This window comes from Salmo trutta, unplaced genomic scaffold (assembly GCF_901001165.1).
Source record: "Salmo trutta unplaced genomic scaffold, fSalTru1.1, whole genome shotgun sequence".
Lineage (NCBI taxonomy): Eukaryota > Metazoa > Chordata > Actinopteri > Salmoniformes > Salmonidae > Salmo > Salmo trutta.
This window is the reverse complement of record NW_021822854.1, coordinates 62,480-90,000: the sequence shown is the minus strand read 5'-3', so window position 1 is coordinate 90,000 and position 27,521 is coordinate 62,480. Positions and strand designations below refer to the sequence as shown.

Here is a 27,521-nt window from a genome sequence, read left to right as displayed (position 1 = left end):
TCAGTCTATTTCCTCCAGTAGAGGAGAGGTTTCTTCAGTCTATTTCCTCCAGTAGAGGAGAGGTTTCTTCAGACTATTTCCTCCAGTAGAGGAGAGATTTCTTCAGACTATTTCCTCCAGTAGAGGAGAGGTTTCTTCAGTCTATTTCCTCCAGTAGAGGAGAGGTTTCTTCAGACTATTTCCTCCAGTAGAGGAGAGGTTTCTTCAGTCTATTTCCTCCAGTAGAGGAGAGGTTTCTTCAGACTATCTCCTCCAGTAGAGGAGAGGTTTCTTCAGTCTATCTCCTCCAGTAGAGGAGAGGTTTCTTCAGTCTATCTCCTCCAGTAGAGGAGAGGTTTCTTCAGACTATTTCCTCCAGTAGAGGAGAGGTTTCTTCAGTCTATTTCCTCCAGTAGAGGAGAGGTTTCTTCAGTCTATTTCCTCCAGTAGAGGAGAGGTTTCTTCAGACTATTTCCTCCAGTAGAGGAGAGGTTCCTTCAGACTATCTCCTAATCGGTTATATCTATTCAACCTTTAAACTAGGAAGCTCCAGAGTTATAAACAATAGTTTTTTCAACAGAGAGCTCAACATGTGGATTAGGGTGTGTGTCTGTTAGACTACTTGTTACAAGATGGGGTTGCAATGGGGCTGTATGTAACTGTGTCCTATAGAGGGATCCAGATAGGAGAATCAGTCCTATTGCCTACCACTGATAACACATGGTAGAACCTGATTACACGCACAACAACCCACTCCTCAGTCAGACAGATCCCTCCCACTCCTCAGTCAGACAGATCCCTCCCACTCCTCAGTCAGACAGATCCCTCCCACTCCTCAGTCAGACAGATCCCTCCCACTCCTCAGTCAGACAGATCCCTCCCACTCCTCAGTCAGACAGATCCCACCCACTCCTCAGTCAGACAGATCCCTCCCACTCTCAGTCAGACAGATCCCTCCCACTCCTCAGTCAGACAGATCCCTCCCACTCCTCAGTCAGACAGATCCCACCCACTCCTCAGTCAGACAGATCCCTCCCACTCCTCAGTCAGACAGATCCCTCCCACTCCTCAGTCAGACAGATCCCTCCCACTCCTCAGTCAGACAGATCCCTCCCACTCCTCAGTCAGACAGATCCCACCCACTCCTCAGTCAGACAGATCCCTCCCACTCCTCAGTCAGACAGATCCCTCCCACTCCTCAGTCAGACAGATCCCTCCCACTCCTCAGTCAGACAGATCCCACCCACTCCTCAGTCAGACAGATCCCTCCCACTCCTCAGTCAGACAGATCCCACCCACTCCTCAGTCAGACAGATCCCACCCACTCCTCAGTCAGACAGATCCCTCCCACTCCTCAGTCAGACAGATCCCTCCCACTACTCAGTCAGACAGATCCCTCCCACTCCTCAGTCAGACAGATCCCTCCCACTCCTCAGTCAGACAGATCCCTCCCACTCCTCAGTCAGACAGATCCCTCCCACTCCTCAGTCAGACAGATCCCTCCCACTCCTCAGTCAGACAGATCCCTCCCACTCCTCAGTCAGACAGATCCCTCCCCCTCCTCAGTCAGACAGATCCCTCCCACTCCTCAGTCAGACAGATCCCTCCCACTCCTCAGTCAGACAGATCCCTCCCACTCCTCAGTCAGACAGATCCCTCCCACTCCTCAGTCAGACAGATCCCACCCACTCCTCAGTCAGACACAACTGTCATTAACCTTTCACCTTCATGTATCTACACTTCCTGCAATCAACACGTGTTGTTGTTGTTTACCAGAGCAGTTCCGGCCGGTAGGAGTCTGACAGAGGCTGAGGGAAGCGGTGGGAAAAGCTTGGAGCGGTATCCACATCACAACCGTCATGGCAGCGAGCCAAACCCGGTCAAACCTTGTCCATATCCACGACGGCGGGCGTCTGCGCTCGTGACGCCCCGCTCGGAGATGCATCTCATGGGCAGGAGTTGCACACTCTCTCCGGTGGCTTTTGGTCTGGGATGGAGGTCAGCCGAGGGAGAACATACATTTTCCGACACCGAGGGAGTCTGCGGTGCCGAGTCCCACCGGCGGCTATACAGGTCTGAGTTGCTGCTGGTGGTTTGAAATGGTCCGATGCGCTGTATGTGTGAGAGAGAGAGAGAGAGAGAGAGAGAGAGAGAGAGAGAGAGAGAGAGAGAGAGAGAGAGAGAGAGAGAGAGAGAGAGAGAGAGAGAGAGAGAGAGAGAGAGAGAGAGAGAGAGAGAGAGAGAGAGAGAGAGAGAGAGAGAGAGAGAGAGAGAGAGAGAGAGAGAGAGAGAGAGAGAGAGAGAGAGAGAGAGAGAGAGAGAGAGAAATAATCCTGAAATGAAAGTCTTCTAATCGTCAGGTTGAGCCACTACTCACGACTGTTTGGCAGTAGGTTGTAACTCTTCAGATGGTTTCCTCTTGGTGTCACTGTCACTCAGTGAAGATGTGATAGGCTAATGCCTGTGATGTCTGCGCGATTAGTTGCCTAGCAGGGGAGGAGGTGCCAAGGATATCCTAGAACTCCGATTGGTTTACGAGATGGGTGTAAATGTGAATATGTGTGTGTGTGTGTGTGTGTGTGTGCATGTGGTACCGTGTGGTCACGTGTGGCTCAGTTGGTAGAGCATGGTGTTTGCAACGCCAGGGTTGTGGGTTCGATTCCCATGGGGGACCAGTATGGAAAAAAATATATATAATAAATGTATGAAATGTATGCATTCACTACTGTAAGTCGCTCTGGATAAGAGCATCTGCTAAATGACTAAAATGTAAAATGTACCGAAATGTGTGTTATGTGATGCGAACGGGGGTCTGTGCAGTGGCACAATTATTCAATTGACTTAGCTCCCACCAAAACTGGTTGTTGAAATTCAATTAAGCCCCTGAATCTCGTGAAACATGTTTCCTCTGGGCAGCTGGATGACACAAATCAAACAAAGAGTTGCTCAGACCTGTGGTTTTAAACTTCCGGATCATATCAAACGCAGCTGGCTCCAGCACATCAGAATCAGGGTTATTAACACTTTCATCACACACACACATACAGATGGATCTTTTTTTGCAGCTGCGTTAAATCAGATAACAGTGTTTGACTTCTCAGTTGAGAGGGAGAGAATATGTAGGTCCCTGGATCTATTTCTCTTTTCTCCTCAGGTCTCCACTTCACTTCTCACTGTGGTGTGTGTGTGTGTGTGTGTGTGTGTGTGTGTGTGTGTGTGTGTGTGTGTGTGTGTGTGTGTGTGTGTGTATGAAGCACAATCCCCTGTTTGTGTGAGTTCACCGTCTGGAACGAATTGGTAACACTGGAGCCCACAGATAACCCCAATTAGCTATCCGTGGTATAGAGAAGGTCACACACACACACACACACACACACACACACACACACACACACACACACACACACACACACACACACACACACACACACACACCTGTGTCCTGATGCCGTAGTTGTATTGCATGGTTTTACCCAGACACACAAAGAGCCAAACAGGAAGAGGAGATATCATGCCGTCACATGTAAATCACTCACATCAAGTTTATAAAGCTCCCCTCTATATCTATTTCCCCCTTACCCCTCCCCTCTCTCTCTCCTTCTCTCTATTTCTCTCCTCACTGTATCTCTCTCTCCCATCTCTCTCTCTCATCTCCCATCTCTCTCTCTCCTTCTCCTCTCCCATCTCTCTCTCTCTCTCTCTCTCTCTCTCTCTCTCTCTCTCTCTCTCTCTCTCTCTCTCTCTCTCTCTCAATTCAATTAAGTTTATTCCAATATGGCATAGCAGTCAGACCAAATCAAATCAAATGTATTTATAAAGCCCTTCTTACATCAGCTGATATATCAAAGTGCTGTACAGAAACCCAGCCTAAAACCCCAAACAGCAAGCAATGCAGGTGTAGAAGCACGGTGGCTAGGAAAAACTCCCTAGAAAGGCCAGAACCTAGGAAGAAACCTAGAGAGGAACCAGGCTATGAGGGGTGGACTGGGGACAGCAAGGAGTCATCAGGCCAGGTAGTCCTGAGGCATGGTCCTAGGGCTCAGGTCCTCCAAGAGAGAAAAAGAAAGAAAGAAAGAAAGAAAGAAAGAAAGAAAGAGAGAGAGTACTTAAATTCACACAGGACACCGGATAAGACAGGAGAAATACTCCAGATATAACAGACTGACCCTAGCCCCCCGACACATAAACTACTGCAGCATAAATACTGGAGGCTGAGACAGGAGGGGTCGGGAGACACTGTGGCCCTGTCTGACGATGCCCCCGGACAGGGCCAAACAGGCAGGATATAACCCCACCCACTTTGCCAAAGCACAACCCCACACCACTAGAGGGATATCTTCAACCACCAACTTACCATCCTGAGACAAGGCCGAGTATAGCCTACAAAGATCTCCGCCACGGCACAACCCAAGGGGGGGCGCCAACCCAGACAGGAAGATCACGTCAGTGACTCAACCCACTCAAGTGACGCACCCCTCCTAGGGACTGCATGGAAGAGCACCAGTAAGCCAGTCACTCAGCCCCTGTAATAGGGTTAGAGGCAGAGAATCCCAGTGGAGAGAGGGGAACCGGCCAGGCCGAGACAGCAAGGGCGGTTCGTTGCTCCAGTGCCTTTCCGTTCACCTTCACACTCCTGGGCCTGACTACACTCAATCATAAGACCTACTGAAGAGATGAGTCTTCAATAAAGACTTAAAGGTTGAGACTCTTACTTGGGTAGGCAGACCATTCCATAAAAATTGAGTTCTATAGGAATAGTAGAAAGACCAGACGTCTTTTTGTCCTCGTCCTGTCGTGTCCAGTGTATATATCTTTTTATATCTTTTTTCTTCGCATATCTTTTTTATATTTTTCCTAAACCTCAACTTCAATATACTCTCCTGCAACCCGCCTCACCCAATGGGGTATGGATCTGCTATGTTCTAAAGTATTTTTCTTTACTTTTGAACCGGAATCCCCGAACAGAAGCTAGCCAGCTAGCTAGCTACTAGCTAGTAGTCAGCTAACCACTGCAAGCGGTCATCAGCTAACCTCTAGCTGGGAAATCTCTCGGCAGTTTGCACAACGCGATTCAAACCAGAGCATACCGGACTTATTTTCTCTCCATATCCCCGGATTCCTACTGCAAGCTCTGAACTTTTTCACCTGGATCATCGCAGTTAACGTCTCTGTCCCGAAGCAAGCACCAATTTGCCTGGAGCTAGCCCACGCTAGGCCCATCTCCCGGCTAGCTGAAGAGGTCCATCAACCACTCCTTGGGCTACGATACCTATTTTGCCAATTGGCCTGGACCCCTTTTACTACACGAAGCCCTGCTAATCCATCACGACTGGACTACCAACGTAATCTGCCCGAGGGTTTTTTTTCCAACAGGCCCCTCCGTCGCAAAGTTCCCTGAATGCACATCTGCTAGCCTGCTAGCCACGGCACGCTAAGTGTCTAGAGCATATCGGACTGTTAGCTGAATAGGTCCATCGGTCCACAAATTATCAATGAACCTACCAGGTACAACCCCAAATCTGTAAACAAGGGCACCCTCATAGATATCATCCTAACCAACTTGCCCTCCAAATACACCTCTGCTGTTTTCAACCAAAATCTCAGCGATCACTGCCTCATTGCCTGCATCCGTAATGGGTCTGCGGTCAAACGACCCCCCTCATCACTGTCAAATGCTCCCTAAAACACTTCAGCGAGCAGGCCTTTCTAATCAACCTGGTCCAGGTATCCTGGAAGGATATGGACCTCATCCCGTCAGTAGAGGATGCCTGGTTATTCTTTAAAAGTGCCTTCCTCACCATCTTAAATAAGCATGTCTCATTCAAAAAATGTAGAACCAGGAACAGATATAGCCCTTGCTCCACTCCAGACCCGACTGCCCTTGACCAGCACAAAAACATCCTGTGGCGTACTGCATTAGCATCAAATAGCCCCCGTGATATGCAACTTTTCAGGGAAGTTAGGAACCAATATACACAAGCAGTTAGGAAAGCTAAGGCTAGCTTTTTCAAACAGAAATTTGCATCCTGTAGTACAAACTCAAAAAAGTTCTGGGACACTGTAAAGTCCATGGAGAATAAAAGCACCTCCTCCCAGCTCCCCACTGCACTGAGTCTAGGAAGCACTGTCACCACCGATAAATCCACGATAATTGAGAATTTCAATAAGCATTTTTCTACGGCTGGCCATGCTTTCCAGCTGGCTACCCCTACTCCGGTCAACTGCCATGCACCCCCCACAGCAACTCACCCAAGCCTCCCCCATTTCTCCTTCACCCAAATCCAGATAGCTGATGTTCTGAAAGAGCTGCAAAATCTGGACCCCTACAAATCAGCTGGGCTAGACAATCTGGACCCTCTCTTTCTATCTGCCGAAATTGTTGCAACCCCTCTCTTCGTATTGTCTGAGATCCCCAAAGATCGGAAAGCTGCCGCGGTCATCTCCCTCTTCAAAGGGGGAGACACTCTAGACCCAAACTGCTACAGACCTATATCTATCCTACCCTGCCTTTCTAAGGTCTTCGAAAGCCAAGTTAACAAACAGATCACCGACCATTTCGAATCCCACCGTACCTTCTCCGCTATGCAATCTGGCTTCCGAGCTGGTCATGGGTGCACCTCAGACACGCTCAAGGTCCTAAACGATATCACGATATCATAACTGCCATCGATAAGAGACAATACTGTGCAGCCATATTCATCGACCTGGCCAAGGCTTTCGACTCTGTCAATCACCACATTCTTATCGGTAGACTCAACAGCCTTGGTTTCTCAAATGACTGCCTCGTCTGGTTCACCAACTACTTCTCTGATAGAGTTCAGTGTGTCAAATTGGAGGGCATGTTGTCCGGACCTCACGCAGTCTCTATGGGGGTGCCACAGGGTTCAATTCTCGGGCCGACTCTCTTCTCTGTATACATCAATGATGTCGTTCTTGCTGCTGGTGATTCTCTGATCCACCTCTATGCAGACAATACCATTCTATATACTTCTGGCCCTTCTTTGGACACTGTGCTAACTAACCTCCAGACGAGCTTCAATGCCATACAACTCTCCTTCCATGGCCTCCAACTGCTCTTAAATGCAAGTAAAACTAAATGCATGCTAGAATATGTGGACAACTACAAATACCTAGGTGTCTGGTTAGACTGTAAACTCTCCTTCCAGACTCACATCAATCATCTCCAATCCAAAGTGAAATCTAGAATTGGCTTCCTATTTCGCAACAAAGCATCCTTCACTCATGCTGCCAAACATACCCTCGTAAAACTGACCATCCTACCAATCCTCGACTTCGGCGATGTCATTTACAAAATAGCCTCCAATACCCTACTCAACAAGCTGGATGCAGTCTATCACAGTGCCATCCGTTTTGTCACCAAAGCCCCATATACAACCCACCACTGCGACCTGTATGCTCTCGTTGGCTGGCCTTCACTTCATAATCGTCGCCAAACACATTGGCTCCAGGTCATCTACAAGACCCTGCTAGGTAAAGTCCCCCCTTATCTCCGCTCACTGGTCACCATAGCAGCACCCACCTGTAGCACGCGCTCCAGCAGGCATATCTCTCTGGTCACCCCTAAAGCCAACTCCTCCTTTGGTCGTCTCTCCTTCCAGTTCTCAGCTGCCAATGACTGGAACGAACTACAAAAATCTCTAAAACTGGAAACACTTATCTCCCTCACTAGCTTTAAGCACCAGCTGTCAGAGCAGCTCACAGATCTCTGCACCTGTACATAGCCCATCTTTAATTGAGCCCAAACTACTACCTTTTCCCCTACTGTATTTATTTATTTTATTTATTTTGCTCCTTTGCACCATATTATTTATATTTTAACTTTTAACTTTCTTCAAACTACAAATCTACCTTTCCAGTGTTTTTCTTGCCATACTTTATTTACTCTGCCACCATGGCATTTTTTTACCTTTACCTCCATTATCTCACATCATTTGCTCACATTGTATATAGTCTTGTTTTTTTTCTACTGCATCATTGATTGTATGTTGTTTTACTCCATGTGTAACTCTGTGTTTTTGTATGTTGTCGAACTGCTTTGCTTTATCTTGGCCAGGTCGCAATTGTAAATGAGAACTTGTTCTCAACTTGCCTACCTGGTTAAATAAAGGTGAAATAAAAAATAATAAAAAATAAATTACTTTGCCACCATGGCCTATTTATTGCCTTAACTTACCTCATTTGCACTCACTGTATATAGACTTTTTGTTTTCTTTTGTTCTACTGTATTATTGACTGTATGTTTTGTTTATTCCATGTGTAACTCTGTGTTGTTGTATGTGTCGAATTGCTAGGCTTTATCTTGGCCAGGTCGCAGTTGCAAATGAGAACTTGTTCTCAACTACCTGGTTAAATAAAGGTGAAATAAAAATAAAATAATTATATTAAATATCTTACCTCATTTGCACACACTGTATATATAATTTTTTATTCCTGTATTATTTACTGTGTGTTTGTTTATTCCATGTGTAACTCTGTGTTGTTGTATGTGTCGAACTGCTATGCTTTATCTTGGCCAAGTCGCAGTTGTAAATGAGAACTTGTTCTCAACTAGCCTACCTGGTTAAATAAAGGTGAAATATATATATATATATATATTTAAATTCAAGGCACTTTATTGGCATGGGAAACATATGTTAACATTGCCAAAGAATGTGAAGTAGATAATATACAAAAGTGAAATAAACAATAAAAATCAACAGTAAACATTACACTCACAGAAGTTCCAAAAGAATAAAGACATAACACATGTCATATTATGTATATATACAGTGTTGTAACGATGTGCAAATAGTTAAAGTACAAAAGGGAAAATAAATAAACATAAATATGGTGTGTGTTCTTCACTGGTTGCCCTTTTATTGTGGCAACAGGTCACAAATCTTGCTGTTGTAATTGCACACTGTGGTATTTCACCCAGTAGATATGGGAGTTTATCAAAATTGGGTTTGTTTTCGAATTCTTTGTGGATCTGTGTAATCTGAGGGAAATATGTGTCTCTAATATGGTCATACATTTGGCAGGAGGTTAGGAAGTGGAGGTCAGTTTCCAACTCATTTTGTGGGCAGTGTGCACATAGCCTGTCTTCTCTTGAGAGCCAGGTCTGCCTATGGCTGCCTTTCTCAATAGCAATGCTATGGTCTCTGAGTCTGTACATATTCAAAGCTTTCCTTAAGTTTGAGTCAGTCACAGTGGTCAGGTATTCTGCCACTGTGTACTCTCTGTTTAAGGCCAAATAGCATTCTAGTTTGCTCAGTTTTTTGTTAATTCTTTCCAATGTGTCAAGTAATTATCTTTTTGTTTTCTCATGATTTGGTTGGGTCTAATTGTGCTGCTGTCCTGGGGCTCTGTGGGGTGTGTTTGTGTTTGTGAACAGAGCCCCAGGACCAGCTTGCTTAGGGGACTCTTCTCCAGGTTCATCTCTCTGTAGGTGATGGCTTTGTTATGGAAGGTTTGGGAATCTCTTCCTTTTAGGTGGTTGTAGAATTTAACAGCTCTTTTCTGGATTTTGATAATTAGCGGGTATCGGCCTAATTCTGCTCTGCATGCATTATTTGGTGCTTTAAGTTGTACACAGAGGATATTTTTGCAGAATTCTGCATGCAGAGTCTCAATTTGGTGTTAGTCCCATTTTGTGAATTCTTGGTTGGTGAGCGGACACCAGACCTCACAACCATAAAGGGCAATGGGTTCTATAACTGACTCAAGTATTTTTAGCCAGATTCTAATTGGGATGTCAAATTTTATGTTCCTTTTGATGACATTGAAGGCCCTTCTTGCCTTGTCTCTCAGATCGTTCACAGCTTTGTGGAAGTTACCTGTGGCGCTGATGTTTAGGCCGAGGTATGTATAGTTTTTTGTGTGCTCTAGGGCAACGGTGTCTAGATGGAATTTGTATTTGTGGTCCTGGTAACTGGACCTTTTTTGGAACACCTTTATTTTGGTCTTACTGAGATTTACTGTCAGGGCCCAGGTCTGGCAGAATCTGTGCAGAAGATCTAGGTGCTGCTGTAGGCTCTCCTTGGTTGTTGACAGAAGCACCAGATCATCAGCAAACAGTAGACATTGGACTTCAGATTCTAGTAGGGTGAGACCGGGTGCTGCAGACTGTTCTAATGCCCTCGCCAATTCGTTGATATATATGTTGAAGAGGGTGGGGCTTAAGCTGCATCCCTTTCTCACCCCACGGCCCTGTTGGAACAATTGTGTGTGTTTTTTTGCTAAATTTAACCGCACACTTGTTGTTTGTGTACATGGATTTTATAATGTCGTATGTTTTTCCCCCAACACCATCAATTTGTATAGCAGACCCTCATGCCAAATTGAGTCAAAGGCTTTTTTTAAATCAACAAAGCATGAGAAGACTTTGCCTTTGTTTTGGTTTGTTTGTTTGTCAGTTAGGGTGTGCAGGATGAATACGTAATCTGTCGTACGATAATTTGGTAAAAAGCCAATTTGACATTTGCTCAGTATAATGTTTTCACAGAGAAAATGTACGAGTCTGCTGTTAATGATAATGTAGAGGATTTTCCCAAGGTTGCTGTTGCCGCATATCCTACGGTAGTTATTGGGGTCAAATTTGTCTCCACTTTTGAGAATTGGAGTGATCAGTCCTTGGTTCCAGATATTGGGGAAGATGCCAGAGGTAAGGATGATGTTAAAGAGTTTTAGAATAGAAAATTGGAATTTGTGTCTGTATATTTGATCCTTTCATTGAGGATACCATCAACACCACATGCCTTTTTGGGTTGGAGGGTTTTTATTTTGGATAATCCAGTCGGTTCTGGTAGTCTTTAGTAGTTGATTCGAAGATTTGTATTTGATCATGTATATGTTTTTGCTGTTTGTTCTTTGTTATAGAGCCAAAAAGATTGGAGAAGTGGTTTACTCATACATCTCCATTTTGGATGGATAATTCTTCGTCTTGTTGTTTGTTTAGTGTTTTCCAATTTTCCCAGAAGTGGTTAGATTCTATGGATTCTTCAATTACATTGAGCTGATTTCTGACGTGCTGTTCCTTCTTTTTCCGTAGTGTATTTCTGTATTGTTTAAATGATTCACCATAGTGAAGGCGTACGCTCTCTCTCTCTTTCTCGCTAGCTGTCATTCCCCTGTTAGTGTGGTCTCTGTCACTCCCCTGTTAGTGTGGTCTCTGTCACTCCCCTGTTAGTGTGGTCTCTGTCACTCCCCTGTTAGTGTGGTCTCTGTCACTCCCCTGTTAGTGTGGTCTCTGTCACTCCCCTGTTAGTGTGGTCTCTGTCACTCCCCTGTTAGTGTGGTCTCTGTCACTCCCCTGTTAGTGTGGTCTCTGTCACTCCCCTGTTAGTGTGGTCTCTGTCACTCCCCTGTTAGTGTGGTCTCTGTCACTCCCCTGTTAGTGTGGTCTCTGTCACTCCCCTGTTAGTGTGGTCTCTGTCACTCCCCTGTTAGTGTGCTCTCTGTCACTCCCCTGTTAGTGAAGCCGTCAGCTTCCATTAACACTGATGTGTGTTCCAGATTCATCGCACATCAGAGAGCCGTCAGCTTCCATTAACACAGATGTGTGTTCCAGATTCATCACACATCAGAGAGCCGTCAGCATCCATTAACACTGATGTGTGTTCCAGATTCATCACACATCAGAGAGCCGTCAGCTTCCATTAACACTGATGTGTGTTCCAGATTCTTCACACATCAGAGAGCCGTCAGCATCCATTAACACTGATGTGTGTTCCAGATTCATCACACATCAGAGAGCCGTCAGCTTCCATTAACACCGATGTGTGTTCCAGATTCATCACACATCAGAGAGCCGTCAGCTTCCATTCACTGATGTGTGTTCCAGATTCATCGCACATCAGAGAGCCGTCAGCTTCCATTAACACTGATGTTTGATCCCCACTATCCAATAGCCTCCACTCTCCTTCTCCTTCTCCCTCTCCTTCACACTCTCCCTCTCCTTCTCCCTCTCCTTCACACTCTCCCTCTCCTTCTCCCTCTCCTTCACACTCCCCCTCTCCTTCACTCTCACCCTCTCCTTCTCCCTCTCCTTCACTTTCTCCCTCTCCTTCACTCTCACCCTCTCCTTCTCCCTCTCCTTCACACTCTCCCTCTCCTTCACACTCTCCCTCTCCTTCACACTCTCCCTCTCCTTCTCTTTCTCTCTCTCCTTCTCCTTCTTACTCTCCCTCTCCTTCTCCACCTCCCTCTCCTTCTTCATCTCCCTCTCCTTCTCCCTCTCCTTCACACTCTCCCTCTCCTCTTTCTCCCTCTCCTTCTCCTTCTTACTCTCCCTCTCCTTCTCCACCTCCCTCTCCTTCTTCCTCTCCCTCTCCTTCTCCCTCTCCTTCACACTCTCCCTCTCCTTCTCCTTCTCCCTCTCCTTCTCCTTCTTACTCTCCCTCTCCTTCTCCACCTCCCTCTCATTCTTCCTCTCCTTCTCCCTCTCCTTCACACTCTCCCTCTCCTTCACACTCCCCCTCTCCTTCACACTCTCCCTCTCCTTCTCTTTCTCTCTCTCCTTCTCCTTCTTACTCTCCCTCTCCTTCTCCACCTCCCTCTCCTTCTTCCTCTCCCTCTCCTTCTCCCTCTCCTTCACACTCTCCCTCTCCTCTTTCTCCCTCTCCTTCTCCTTCTTACTCTCCCTCTCCTTCTCCCTCTCCACTAACAGGGGAGTGACAGAGACCACACTAACAGGGGAGTGACAGAGACCACACTAACAGGGGAGTGACAGAGACCGCACTCCCTCTCCTTCTCCCTCTCCTTCACACTCTCCCTCTCCTTCACACTCTCCCTCTCCTTCTTTTTCTCCCTCTTGCTCTCCCTCTCTCCCTCTCTCTCTCTCCCTCTCCTTCACACTCTCCCTCTCCCTCTCCCTCTCCCTCTCCCTCTCCCTCTCCCTCTCCCTCTCCCTCTCCCTCTCCCTCTCCCTCTCCCCTCTCCCTCTCCCTCTCCCTCTCCCTCTCCCTCTCCCTATTAGTTCTATGTTGTCTCTCTAGTTTACACACACATTCTCTTTCTTTCGTGCTATACTCGTGCTATACACGTGCTATACTCGTGCTATACTCATGTGTTTGTGTGTGTCTGTGTGTATTCACCCACACATGGAGCCCTGTATGATAGTGTTTTTGTGTGTAGTAGGTCTCTCTCTCTCTGTGTGTGTGTGTGTGTGTGTGCGTGTGTGCGTGCGTGTGTGTGTGTGTTGCCTTCAAGAATGTGTCCTGTCTAAGCAGATCCATGTGACTCTGCCCCGTCCGTCCGTCCGTCCCTCTCAGAAGTATTAGATTAGTTTAAAGTGGAGGGAGATATAATTATAGAACTCACATGACTTCACAGTACATCATCACAGCCCAGGTCTCTGTCACGTCCCATCTGTCCATTTCTCCAGACCTCTATCCTTCTCTTCATCCCCCTGCTGTCATGTCTTTCCCAGTGGGATTCATTCTATCACTCACTTAACACATGATGACTGAATCATTCAGGATTATAGTTTTTCACAGTGACAGGTAATCAGATGTGATCCTAAAGATAGTCCTGTTTATCTCCCTCATTCATGACCAATCATCACCCTGGACTCATTCATTACCAACTTTCACCCTGGACTCATTCATGACCAATCATCACCCTGGACTCATTCATGACCAATCATCACCCTGGACTCATTCATTACCAACTTTCACCCTGGACTCATTCATTACCAATCATCACCCTGGACTCATTCATTACCAACTTTCACCCTGGACTCATTCATTACCAACTTTCACCCTGGACTCATTCATGACCAATTATCACCATGGACTCATTCATCAGTTATCGCCCTGGACTCATTCATGACCAATTATCACCCTGGACTCATCCATCAGTTATCGCCCTGGACTCATTCATGACCAATCATCACCCTGGACTCATTAATGACCAACTTTCACCCTGGACTCATTCATGACCAACTTTCACCCTGGACTCATTCATCAGTTATCGCCCTGGACTCATTCATGACCAATTATCACCCTGGACTCATCCATCAGCTATCGCCCTAGACTCATTCATGACCAATTATCACCTTGGACTCATCCATCAGTTATCGCCCTGGACTCATTCATGACCAACTTTCACCCTGGACTCATTCATGACCAATTATCACCCTGGACTCATTCATCAATTATCGCCCTGGACTCATTCATGACCAGTAATACCCTGGACTCGTTCATGACCAATAATACCCTGGACTCATTCATGACCAATTATCACCCTGGACTCATTCATGACCAATTATCACCCTGGGCTCATTCATGACCAGTAATACCCTGGGCTCATTCATGACCAATAATACCCTGGGCTCATTCATGACCAGTAATACCCTGGGCTCATTCATGACCAATAATACCCTGGACTCATTCATGACCAATTACCACCCTGGACTCATTCATGACCAATTATCACCCTGGACTTATTCATGACCAATTATCACCCTGGACTCATTCATGACCAATAATACCCTGGACTCATTCATGACCAATTACCATCCTGGACTTATTCATGACCAATTACCATCCTGGACTTATTCATGACCAATAATACCCTGGACTTATTCATGACCAATTATCACCCTGGACTCATTCATGACCAATTATCACCCTGGACTTATTCATGACCAATTCAGAATGGAGGAAGGGAGAAGGGGCTTGACCTGTTCTATGTGTACCAGTAAGACAGTGAAACCTATACTATAATCCCACTGAGCTCCAGCGGTTCTCTGCTGTGGCATCTCCAATTTATACCTTGATAAATCAACTTGATAAAGCAAGTTCAGTAATAGAGTGGCGGTAGCTGGAGAAGAAACTAAGAGTTGGTCTTTATCGACACCTTGTGGTTTTTGTCAGGAACCACAGTTGTTGGATATGTTTACAGAGCCCTCCAGCGTCCAATCAGAAAGATCCATGTACTGTACATGTGAGGAGTCTACAGAGATACAGTCTATGCTACAGAGAAAGCCTTAATCTTTATTTAAAAATAAATAATCCAGCCATATAAAACGAAATGTCACTAAAACATAACAACAAAGGAGAATCCATGTCATGTAACCATGGCAGTATGAATGTAGATTTTCAGCCTCTTCGCTATCTTTTCACCATTTCAATGTCCCACTGACCTGATGAGGTCAAAACACCCCACTACAAACACTTAACGTCAGGTGATGACCCAAAAGACCTGATGACACACTTTGAAACCAGCAGAATGAGGCCAAAACAAGGAGTGTTTTCTTCTGCACCGTGCCTCAGAAACTTCATGGCCTTTTTCCTTCACACGATCCTCTTGTCCATTTTTAATACCTCGTCTGAATAATTCACATACTCCTGTTGTGCTTGTGTGACTCTGGCAGCTGCTTCACACAGAACAAGAACACAGAACACAGGTCAAGTGTAGATGAAATAGTTGGAATAGAGATGGGATAGAGTAGACTAATGTAGACTAACGGAGGGAGTCACTTGGGAGGATCCATTGAGGGGGAGGGGAGGGCAGCTCCAGATAAGATACAGTACTACAGACAGAGGCCAGACCCAGTTTTCTGACTGTCAGTATGGCACAGAGCTATTAGTTAGGTACTGTATGCCTAATCAGGGATGAACTCAGACCTCTCTCCCTCTCTCTTCCTGAGTCCATCTCATCAGCTGAGCGTCTTGTGCCACAGGTCGAAGCAGGGCACCACGTGTAGCCTGACGTACTTGTGCCCGCCGGAGGAGCACTCCAGACAGCCGTAGACCGTCTCCCTCGGTGTCTGGCCCCGGCCACACAGGGCACAGGGGCCCTTGGGGATGTTGTGGTTGAGGAGGTTGACACGGGAGTGGGAGTCCCCTCTCAGGTAGGCGGTGGAGACGTCCGTCATGCTGGCTGCCTTTTCGTAGTAGTCTGTCACTACGTCGTCCATGTAGGTGTCTGAGTGGGTGTGGGTGAGCTCCTCAAACGTCCTGTCGTCTTGAGTAGGGGAAAGGAAGGATGAGGACAAGAGTGTCACTGGACCATCGGAAAATGTGCAGGGATTATTTTGTTTTTACTCATTATCTTTACATTACCCTGTGCTTTTACTAGCATTTGTGTCAGTGGAGGCTGGTGGGAGGAGCTACAGGAGGACGGCCTCATTGTAATGGCTGGAATGGAATTAATGGCACGTATCAAACATATGGAAACCACGTGTGACTCCGTTCCATTTATTCCATTACAATGACCCGCTCCTCCTATAGTTCCTCCCACCAGCCTCCACTGGTTTGTGTTTATATATGTTTATACTCTTTATTGGTATTTTATTAGGATACCTGTGTGTATATTCTTCTCAACAATATCGAGCTAATAATTGGTAGCCTAATAATAATTGGTAGCTAATAATTGGTAGCCCTTTCCTGCAGTCAAATGACCTAGCGGCCTCATTCATATTTTTAAACACAGAAAATCCTGTGTTTCGTATATGTCAAACAGTTTTGTTAAATTTCAGTCTTCTATGATGTATTTAAAGTGTGATATATGGGATGAATTTCAACTCTATATCTGACATAGTACAGGTGTCTTCTTTTTTTTAAGCCCATAATCATGTGTGTGAGGTGTAGACTTTTGTTTCAAAGTAGATTTGTTTAAGACTACCAAGAATCACTCTGTGACCCTGATTCAGCCCACTGCAGTAAAAGGTTAAGCGATGAAAGAAGGTTCCCACCTGCTCTGAAGGGGTTTCCGTACACAATCCCAGACAGGAACCTGCGTAGCCGTCCCATAGAGAATCGACCAATGAAACCACCCAACTGCTCTCTGATCAGCTCCTTCTCAAATCCGCCTGATGACTCAGGGCTTACGCAGATATCTGATCAGGAGAAGGGGAACTATATTAGTGTGTGTGTGTGTGTGTGTGTGTGTGTGTGTGTGTGTGTGTGTGTGTGTGTGTGAGACAGACAGACAGACAGACAGACAGACAGACAGACAGACAGACAGACAGACAGACAGACAGACAGACAGACAGACAGACAGACAGACAGACAGACAGACAGACATTGTGGTCAAGTGTAATTGTGTCTGTGTGTTTGTTGTGGTTGTCTCACCAAGTCGTCCATCCAATCGAACAAACAGTTCAAAGATGCTGAATGCGATGGTGGTGTGAGCTGGGATCACGATGGCCTTGTCTCGACCTTTGGGGTTTCGACCATCATCAATCTGAAACTGTAGAACACCAGTCAGATAGGTGAGACAGGGCATTCATCCATTCAACCATTACCTGCTAACAGTGTCAAGTGTCAGGTGTTTCTGTGTGTACTGTACAGTGTGTGTGTGTGTGTGTGTGTGGTGTGTAGGTGTGTGTATTGTGTCTGTGTGTGTGTACTGTATGTTTGTAGGTGTGTGTACCCTTATGTGTACCGTGTGTGTACCCTTATGTGTACCGTGTGTGTACGGTGTGTAGGTGTGCGTATTGTATGTGTGTGTGTACCGTGTGTGTACGGTGTGTGTGTACTGTGTGTGTAGGGTGTGTGTGTACCGTGTGTGTAGCGTGTGTGTGTACGGTGTGTAGGTGTGTGTGTACGGTGTGTAGGTGTGTGTACGGTGTGTGTGTAGGTGTGTGTACGGTGTGTGTACGGTGTGTGTACGGTGTGTGTGTAGGTGTGTGTGTACGGTGTGTGTACGGTGTGTGTGTACGGTGTGTGTGTACGGTGTGTGTGTAGGTGTGTGTGTACGGTGTGTAGGTGTGTGTACGGTGTGTGTGTACGGTGTGTGTGTACGGTGTGTGTGTACGGTGTGTGTGTAGGTGTGTGTGTACGGTGTGTAGGTGTGTGTACGGTGTGTAGGTGTGCGTACTGTAGGTGTGCGTTTACCCTCATAGTCGTCCGTCTCATGCCAGCGTGGACAGTGAGAGAACACTGACGCGTCGTACGGATGCTCTCTGTGACAACGCAGAGAACACTCCGCCCACTTTCTTTGGACTGACGAATCAGACAGTGATCAAGATCCACTTTCCTATAGTGGAAGAAACCAGTACATAAACCTGGGTCAGAAAGACTTTTACTGTCCAGGTGTAATATACAGTATGTACGACCAACATGGTCTCATTAGAATATGGACAACTTGGTTCTATCTGCAAAAACATGATTCTGAGATAATTGGCTTTAAAGTTCTGAACCCTCATTGGTTTGAATGGTGTCAACTACTTTTATCTTGTATTATTTTAAACAACATGAATTGAGGTATTTAGACTACTGTATAGGTAGAGAACGTTGAACAGAACAAGGTTATGTCAATAACTAAATTACAGATAGAACCAATAGTCCCAAGCTCTCGATATGTCAAAATAATGACATTTAATCATATATTTATTCATTTACCCCTTTTTGGTAGTAGTTACAGTCTTGTCTCATTGCTTCAACTCCCGTATGGACTCGGGAGAGGCGAAGGTTGAGAGCCATGCATCCTCCGAAACATAACCCAGCTATCTTGACACAATGCCCATCCAACCCGGAAGCCAATGTATCAGAGGAAACACCGTACACCTGGCGACCTGGTCAGCGTGCACTGCGCCCGGCCCACCACAGGAGTAGCAAGTGCACGATGAGACAAGATATCCCTGCCGGCCAAACCCTCCCTAACCCGGATGACGCTGGGCCAATTGTGCGCCGCCCCATGAGCCTCACGGTCACGACCAGCTGCGACAGAGCATGGGCTCAAACCCACAATCTCTGGTGGCACAGCTAGCTCTGCGATTCAGTGCCTTAGACCACTGCGCCACCCGGGAGGCCCCATCGTAGTTATATATTAACTAACCTGACATATTAGTAGTTTGTCATCACCTTTGTGAACCTTGGTCATATCTTATCAGAAACAAGAAGGTACCTGGAGTTGAGTTCCCTGAGTAGAGTTGGGACCTCCACCTCGTGTTTGGTGACGATCCCAAAGGAGGCTTTGACGGCCACAGAGTCTGAACCACTGATGTTGAACCCCACGTCGTTCATCAGGTGGTTCCCTAATCTGCCGTTCAGGGCCACGTCAGACTTGTCCTCATAGTTCAGGAGCTGGTACGACGACACCCCTGTTTGAATGGAATAAAAAGCATTGTTAAAGGCATCTGATATTGTATGAGACTAGCTTTACATCTGCAGAAAACACATGATGGTCATGCTTTACTTTGTCAAAGAGAGAGACAGTTATAATGCATTATAAGCCCATTATAATGCCTTATAAGCTATTCATAATGCACTATAATGAATGACATAAGCGTTAATAGCTGCTGATAAACATGCATTCCTCCTCTCACTGGACTCTACCTGCTGTGATCTCCTTCTCCCCCACCAGGATGTCTTTCAGGGAGAAGGGGGTTGAGGCATACTTGGTTTTCTTCCAGAAGTGTCTCTTCCTCTTCCTGGTGACCAGGCTGAGGGGTTGGTAGCGGTCAGCCTCACTCAGGCTCGGTACGGGGATCAACCGACCTGTGTCTCCCACCTGCTTCACAAAGTTCTTAGTCGCCGCAGCGAACATTCCGGTGACCAAGAAACAGCAGACGGGTGCAGGAGTCACTGCTGGACATGCACGGCAGTAACAGGTATACTGTAAGTGTCCGCTGTCCAGGCAAATCCTTTAGGTTACAGTATTAAAGAAGTTTATTCTTCTCTTTTTCTTCTCTTTGGTGAGTTCACATTGGGAAGTTCTGCACAGGTGGACAGTTGTTCTGAATAGATGTCTCTCAAACAAGTAGAGTCATTCAGCTGTGCAGCTCAGGGCTCAGGGCTAATGAATAATGGAGACACTATGTAAGGGGATATGGGGACAAGCTGTCCCATAACGTGATTGGACAGGTAGGTGCCTTCATTCTTCCTGTCATGTGACCAGTGAGCTCACCAATGGGTTATGCAGTACTTCCTGTGCTACTCTGTCTTTGAGGCCCTAGATGTCTATCAATAATTCTGCCCTAAGTGCTGAAAAGAGATATCAGTGGAAGTAAGGTAGCAATAGTTTAATTGTAGCTGGTTAGGGAATCTGATCACATTAAAATGAATCAGGGTTACACACCTTACTCCACCCTAAAGCTATCTATTGGTGTGGTCCCAAATGTTGTTGATATAGTCCCAAAATGCTTTGCATGTCAGCGATCAAGTTTTCAAGATATTTAACTTTCATAATACAGAAATACAGCTAGTATGATACATTCAACATCACATGATGAAAGTTATATATCTTAAAAACATGATTGCTGACATGTATTTTTTTATTTAACTAGGATAGTCAGTTAAGAACAAATTCTTATTTATAGTGACGGCCTACACCGGCCAAACCCGGACGATGTAGGCCAATTGTGTGCTGTCCTATGGGACTCCCAATCACAGCCGGTTGAGATACAGCCTGGATTTGAACCAGGGTGTCGGTAGTGACGCCTCAAGCACTGAGATGAAGTGCCTTAGACCGCTGTGCCACTCGGGACTATATCAACAATGGACTAATGAAACAAATACCAGAGTAGCATGTGAAACATCTGGTTCCTGTGTTGTGACAAATAGCAAGAAGAGTGGTGGTCTTTGTGGTGTCTATGTTCAAATGTACTTTTCTTGTGGTTGTGTCTGGGACCAATAATAGACTAGTCTACATGTTACAGGGAGTTTAATACTTCTAGACCAAGGCTTTCCCCACCCAAAGATCATACAGGATATGCTATGTTATGACCTTGCCTTGCCTTCCTTGTAATTTAGCTGTTTGCCTCAGAAATTAAAAGTAATGTTGTTTATTTATGAGACTTTTTTAAAAAGTGGGAAATGGGTGTGTTTTCCACAGTGTAAACTATGTCTGTATTCACACTGGTCCATTAACACTGACCAAGAATAGAACGTCCTTTCTAAAGGTCAGAATGACTACCCTGGTAGGCTATTATAGAGATAAGACAAGCAGGACAAAAAATTGTATTACTGTGCAAATGACCATATGGGGACATGGAATGAATAAACTTCTGTGAATGCCTTTACAATTTCAAGTAAATCCAGAGAAACTACTGGGGAGCCTTTTTTTGTGAAGCTGGTGAGCGTTTCCAAGCCTTCTGCTGTAAAATGGCTGCCTTGACATCTCAGAATACATTACGTCCCTCTGATGTGTTTGCTGGTGTTTTGATTTGTTTGGCCCTTCAGGTTTTTTTGTTTAATCATTTTAATATCCTACCCTTCTCATTTTAATACAGACATTCATCAGGATTTTTGTGTCCAAAAGACATTTTTGATTAGTCAAGACAGCTCTTTTACAAGCTCTAGGATGACACACATGACATCCTATATATAGGGCATTTTACTGTTATTGTAATGTCATCTGTAATCAGTAACTGATTCTATTTTCAGTAATCTGCTGAACGCTGGCTGTCTGAGACTGAGAGCACAGGAAAAAAGGAAGAAAATTAGAGGTTAGACAACCCTTTAAAAGAGGGAGTGAGAGAGAGGCGCGAGAGAGAGAGAAGTAGAGAGAGAGAGAGCGAGAGAGAGAGACAGTTTCTCTGGTCTAGTTCAGGCAGTTCTTTTCTCTTCTCAAGGCTACTTGGATATTACTGGATGGTACTGTGCACTGCAACGCTAGCCTAGCTCTCTCCTCCTCCTCTCCTCTCGTCTTCCTCTCTGCCCTGTACGTGTGTTGGGAAGGTGCCTGTCTCAGGTGCAGACATGGCCACCTCTGTGCTCTCCAGGATTATTCTATGTCTGGCTATATCTCTGGTTCTGGTATTGACAGTGACCAGCCAGGATGTCAAGCTAGGTGAGTGGACGGAGTGATATGAATTGCTCATGTGTTTAACTTTTTGTTCAATTTTTTTTATTGATTGATTTCATTTATTTAATAATTAGAAGTAGTAGGCTGCGCCAGGCGCAGACAACATTACAGACATAAACATACTTCATATAACGTCTGTGTTTCATGTAGACTTACCCTGGTGTGACGTTTTGATAACCTGGTCTGTGTTTCATGTAGACTTACCCTGGCGTGACGTTTTGATAACCTGGTCTGTGTTTCATGTAGACTTACCCTGGCGTGACGTTTTGATAACCTGGTCTGTGTTTCATGTAGACTTACCCTGGCGTGACGTTTTGATAACCTGGTCTGTGTTTCATGTAGACTTACCCTGGTGTGACGTTTTGATAACCTGGTCTGTGTTTCATGTAGACTTACCCTGGCGTGACGTTTTGATAGCCGCGCAAATCTCTCTCAGCCAAGGTAACTTTCATAATTAATTAGCATTAAAAAAAAAATTGTAAATTGAAGTGAATAATTGATAAAACTCACCTTGTCCAAGAGAGAATTACATGGCTATCAAAACGTCATGCCAAGCTAAGCCTAGAATTTATTAGAATTTATTGTAGAATTCACAATGTGAAAAATTAATGGGGAAAAAAACATGTTTTTATGGGTATTATGATGCGTCCACTGTGGCGGACCATTGTGGTCCTCTTCGGCAGGTAGATGGCAGGTGGTCAAGATTGACACATCACACACAATGCGATTTAAAAACAACAGTATAATTAATTACTACTATATCAACCTTATCAACAGCACAGAGGTGCCCGTTTAGGAGTCGCCTCATCAAAGAATACCTCTAATCACTCCGACATACTATTTCTCCGATATTTTTTAAGTGACACCTTAAAGCTATTCTCTGAAGACAGAGTTTTCAGGAGATCTTGAGTCTACAAGGAACACATTTTGTAAAAGTCCCCCTGGGAACAAAGGATTAGGGTTGCAAAGCTACCCGTAATATAACAAAGTTACTGGAATCTTCAGTGATCTATGGCAATCTATGGTAACTTTGGTGATTTATACTTGAATAATTAAAAAAATATATAGTATTAATTTGTTATATCTATTTGTTATATCTGTGTCCATATTGTCCATGAGTTTCTAGTGGATAGACCATATGGTTCAAGAGAAAGAGCATAATTCATGAAAAAATCCTCTAACCAACAATGGCATTAACTCTGCAACTCTTCCAACTACTGTCTTTTTTCACAACTGCCACCAGTTTGGCCACAAAACATTTACAACATAGACATTTTGACATAGTAAAATAAATAAAAGTGTGTAAAAATATATAAATAATATTTCATGCTGGAACAACCCTCATTAACACAAATGGTATTCACTAAGATGATGGTTTATATTTCGGATAATGTTTTACAGTTTTGTCATTCCATTTTTTTATTTTAAAAATAATCTTATTAGACATATATATATATATATATATATATATATATATATATATATATATATATATATATATATATATATATATATAAGCCACACAGAGGGACAGATATAATTACAGACACCTGTGATAATCTGAAGTACCCAAAAAGGCCCCTAGATGTCATCTGATATGAAAGTTACCAACATTCTGTTAGTTTACTGGTAAAGTACTCGAACATTTAGAGTAATATGCCCTACTGTTGCAACCCTTCTCAGGATAGATCAAGCATATCAATGAGAGGATGCAACACTTTAATGGGCCATATTGAACATCTATAGGTGCTGTATAAGCAATGTTCATATTTCCTTTCCTTTTCTGTCTTTCTATTTCCTTTCTTTTATTTTTCATAATTTTTAGTTTTAAGTTTGTGTTTTCGTTTACAGGCCTCAATATCACAATTATTTTCTCACAATGAAATATAAAGTACTAAAATGTGTCTTTCTTTTACTGTAGGAAGAGGTTTGTTTTATAAGTACCATCATACCTCTCACCCACAGCAGGTTTGGTCCAGTTTACAGGCCACCCTGTCTCTGGACCACGTTGGCCTTGCACTCAACATCACACCCCAAAAAACGGAAAATAAAACAAACACTTTTAATGGATGCTATTTTCTCATTGTTCACATTGTAGCTTTTTACAAGAGAGTAAATAAAGTGTTCAAATAAAACTAATGGGATAGGTTCTCTCAGAAATGATGTCTGGATACAAACATACATACATGGATAGAATCCAAATTTTTATTTCGTTTTTACAAGGCATGTCAGTTAGGAACAAATTCTTATTACAATAATGGAAACTATTTTTGCATTCAGCAAAGATATATCCCTCTTAGACAGACTACGTGTTAAAGTGGTGTTGTGTGCATGACTGGCTGGCTGGCTGGCTGGCTGGCTGACTGGCTGGCTGACTGGCTGCCTGGCTGACTGGCTGGCTGGCTGGCTGACTGGCTGGCTGGCTGGCTGGCTGACTGGCTGGCTGACTGGCTGGCTGACTGGCTGGCTGACTGGCTGGCTGGCTGGCTGGCAGGGCTATTTCAGTGCAAGGCTGAGGCAGAATGAAGGGTTGTAGAGCGGCATGGCCATAATGATGTGGGGACGGACCAAAACAGGCCACTTATTTTGGTTAGGGGTTTGCCAGAGAGTGACTGGACACACCCAGTGAAATGATGCATGCTGGGTATGAATATGCTTCATGCAGTTGGCATCCACACAGCCCATATCACTTTAGGAGTATACTGTCTTTGAACAGCGAAGAATGTAAGTTACTGATGTGGTGAACAAAACATATTATTGAGCCTGGTTTCTCCAAAGGATTCTTTTCCTTGCCACTTTTGTATCTGCTTGTGTAGCGATGGGTCAATCAAGTGATAAGTAGGCCTAACCTTGCCTGCCACCTGGACCCGGTTTTTCAAAAGTTATCTGTCTGGATTTCATCTATCGGATAAGATGAAATGCATAGAAACAGAACTAATAGAACGGGAGTCCCCATTCAAGTCAATCATTTGCCTGTTCTATTCATTCTATATCTATGTATTTAATCCTATCCGATAGGTAGATAAGGCCCTGATGACTGGTGTTAGCTCCCCAGGCTGAAGCCTAGGCTTTAGCTGTGGGTGAAAGCAGACTTGTTGCAGGCAGGCAACCTGAGTTCAAACCCAGTAGGTCACACTTGCTGCTCGGGGGTTTAGGCCCATGTTGCTATAGAAAACGTCTTAGTGTAAAAAGTCACAGGTATTGTGTAGTAAGGGAGGGGTGTATTGTAGTGGAGGCTGCTGAGGGGAGAACGGCTCATAATAATGTCTGGAACGGAGCAAATGGAATGGTATCAAACACATTAAAACCATGTGTTTGATGTTTTTGATACCGTTCCACTGATTCCGCTCCAGTCATTACAACGAGCCTGTCCTCCCCAATTAAGGAGCCACCAACCTCCTGTGGTGTGTTGTTTGAGCAGATTTATGCTACATTGAAAAAGACAAGAAAACCATTCTTTCCAAAATGTTCCCCCATGTTCTTTAGCTGTAAAACAGTATACTATTGGACTATGTGTGATAGTGCTTGATAATATAACACCAAGATCACTTTCACCTGACTTCACAGCTGAGCAGCACAGTGTCATGAAGGTCAGTGTGTAGTGGGGAATTATAGCAGGCGGCCATATTGGATAATTAACTCAAGAGGAATGGTGTTATGGTCCATGTGCAAACCACAAATGGATTCAATTTACAGTAAGCACAGGCCTCACTTTTATAGTGATCAAAACTCTGAATATAATGTATTTAATAATAACACCCTGGTTGGTGAAGTCAATATACATATTATTGATTCATTTACACTATTCACTGGGGTACAGCTGACTTAATAATGTTATAGCATTTTGCAAATGGGAGTTGGTCCATATGATGAAGCGTTTAGATTCCATGGCTGTGGAGTTAGCTGGGTGTGGCCTCTCATGGCTGGGTCAGAAATACAGCTCAGCCACAGGCACATGCTAAGCATAACCTATAATACAGGCCATTGTGGTTTTCCCTGAAATAACTCCCGCTTTTGAAAAGTAGCTTCTCTCTTGGGGAGACGCTCGCCCACATAATGAGTACTTAGAAGTTAAGTTTTTCATATAAAACTGGCTAAGTTTATAAAAGTGAGATTCCGCAATTATACTACATATAGTACTGCAGCAGGTGGTCAGTGTTTCTCCTAGTTTCACTCCCTTTGTTTCCAACAGACACGACCCCGTTTCCAACAGACACAACCCCGCCTAGATAATGCCATGGGAAATGCTTGGGTTGTTTCTTGCTTCCTGGCAGCATCTGTATTGGAGCGATGTTTCCCAGATTCCCAGATGAATTGTGAAAAGAGCTTTTGTTCTGTGTCATCGACCGTGCTGTATAACATCTTCCTCTTATCGTCAGTGAACTTTAGTCTTAGGGATCTCATTGAAGTGGGAAGAGCAATGTAGGCACCTATTTATAAAGGTACAAAAATAACATCAAGCCCAGAACCTGAATGGAAAGTGTGATTTCTTAGTCTATATTACTGGTTTTGACTTACATGACGTCACTGTCTTACTCAGTACTTATGTCAACTATATTTAGATGTAGGCCTAGAATTTACAACTTCAAATAACAAGTGGGGAGATGTAATTTTGCTAAGTAACGTAATGATTTATAATGACGAACTTCCTATTTTGTCATAGAAAATTGTGAAATTGCTCTTATGGTGAGCAATCGCCCTACACATCTACATCCTTGGTATGAGCTTCTTCCAAGATTCATAATTACACACTGGAGGAAAAACATTTAACTTCACATTTTGACAATGAGTAGCTTCACTGAAAATGATAGTTGTGTGGAGCTGCTGCACCAAGATACATAAAGAGTAGATCAGGACATTCTATCCTGGGGACAATCTGAGACGGTGTTAATGTGTTACATTCTTCATAAAAACACTAAACTGAACGCTTCACTCATTGGCGAGTTTGTGGCAAGTGAGCTATACTTGATTTAACAGAATTTCGGACGTGTACTTAAACACAATGACACCAACACCACATTGTCCACATTACAGTAAACGTGAGATTGTCCCACTCTGGGACAGTGTTCTCTCTCTTCAGTCTGCCACCTAGTGGCCATAGAAGAAACACACAATTTACAATACTAATAATTTAGTCCCATGGACACTCAATCAGGTCACATGGTCCTTAAAAACTCTCATCCCTAATCAGGCCTCCTAAACATCCCCTTGATTCTATTGGCCAGAAATGGTCATTCAAGCTTTTTGTCATCTCTGAAAATCCCAGAAACATGGTGGTGTTGTTTCCTAGTGTTATTGTAGGGGGTTACTCTACCTCTTACCTCATATGGGTTGAGGACATAACATGTAAAGATACGTGTGTAAATGCTGTTTACTTGCTCTGGCAGGGCACGAAGACAGCTGTGCCGAAAACGGCAAAGTCTACAGCAACAACGAGATTTGGAACCCGGAGCCATGTAAGATCTGTGTGTGTGACCTGGGGACTATTACCTGTGAGGATGTCCGATGTGAAGACCTAGACTGTAAGGAAACCAGCACCCCTGAGGGAGAATGTTGCCCTGTGTGTTCTGAGGCCTCAGGTACCCAGGGCCAGCAGGTTACCACCTGGGATAATCTGCTACCAAAGATCAAAACAGGTGACTACATTCTCACCACATTACATTGATCCATGTTTTACAGTTTCAAGTGCCTGCTAAGATAATTATTCCTTATGGTTATGATGGAATGGTGTTCTATTAATGGTGTTGTTACCTTTCTTACAACATTCTAATTACAGTCTCACAACA

The 27,521-nt window shown here is 44.5% G+C and overlaps 3 protein-coding genes across 4 annotated transcripts in view; 1 reads left to right on the top strand and 2 right to left on the bottom strand.

The window, feature by feature from the left end:
* The window catches only part of LOC115185810 (tomoregulin-2), a 7,893-nt gene extending 5,444 nt beyond the window's left edge, over positions 1-2,449 (bottom strand). Inside the window, exons 1-2 of one of the 2 annotated variants that reach the window (XM_029745823.1) lie at positions 2,357-2,449; positions 1,753-2,091 (exon numbers count right to left, since the gene is read on the bottom strand). In XM_029745823.1, coding sequence (XP_029601683.1) covers positions 1,753-1,924 — 172 coding nt within the window. In that variant the 5' untranslated portion in view covers positions 1,925-2,091; positions 2,357-2,449. Of the gene's footprint in view, positions 1-1,752; positions 2,162-2,356 lie in introns of those variants that run through there. The other variant, XM_029745824.1, reaches the window with a different exon arrangement.
* Positions 2,450-15,640: 13,191 nt separating this feature from the next.
* Positions 15,641-21,193, bottom strand: LOC115185808 (pejvakin-like). The gene is made up of 7 exons (XM_029745817.1): positions 21,163-21,193; positions 20,734-20,775; positions 19,266-19,463; positions 18,835-19,030; positions 17,823-17,964; positions 17,058-17,175; positions 15,641-15,948 (listed from the first exon to the last, which is right to left on the bottom strand). Exons 1-7 carry the CDS (start codon positions 21,191-21,193, stop codon positions 15,641-15,643), a joined length of 1,035 nt encoding a protein of 344 aa, XP_029601677.1.
* A 237-nt stretch (positions 21,194-21,430) lies between these two features.
* LOC115185811 (collagen alpha-2(V) chain) overlaps positions 21,431-27,521 on the top strand; it is a 41,706-nt gene continuing 35,615 nt past the window's right edge. The window contains exons 1-2 of the mRNA XM_029745825.1: positions 21,431-21,720; positions 27,123-27,371. Of these exons, the coding sequence (XP_029601685.1) occupies positions 21,630-21,720; positions 27,123-27,371 (340 nt within the window). The 5' untranslated portion in view covers positions 21,431-21,629. The remainder of the gene's footprint in view (positions 21,721-27,122; positions 27,372-27,521) is intronic.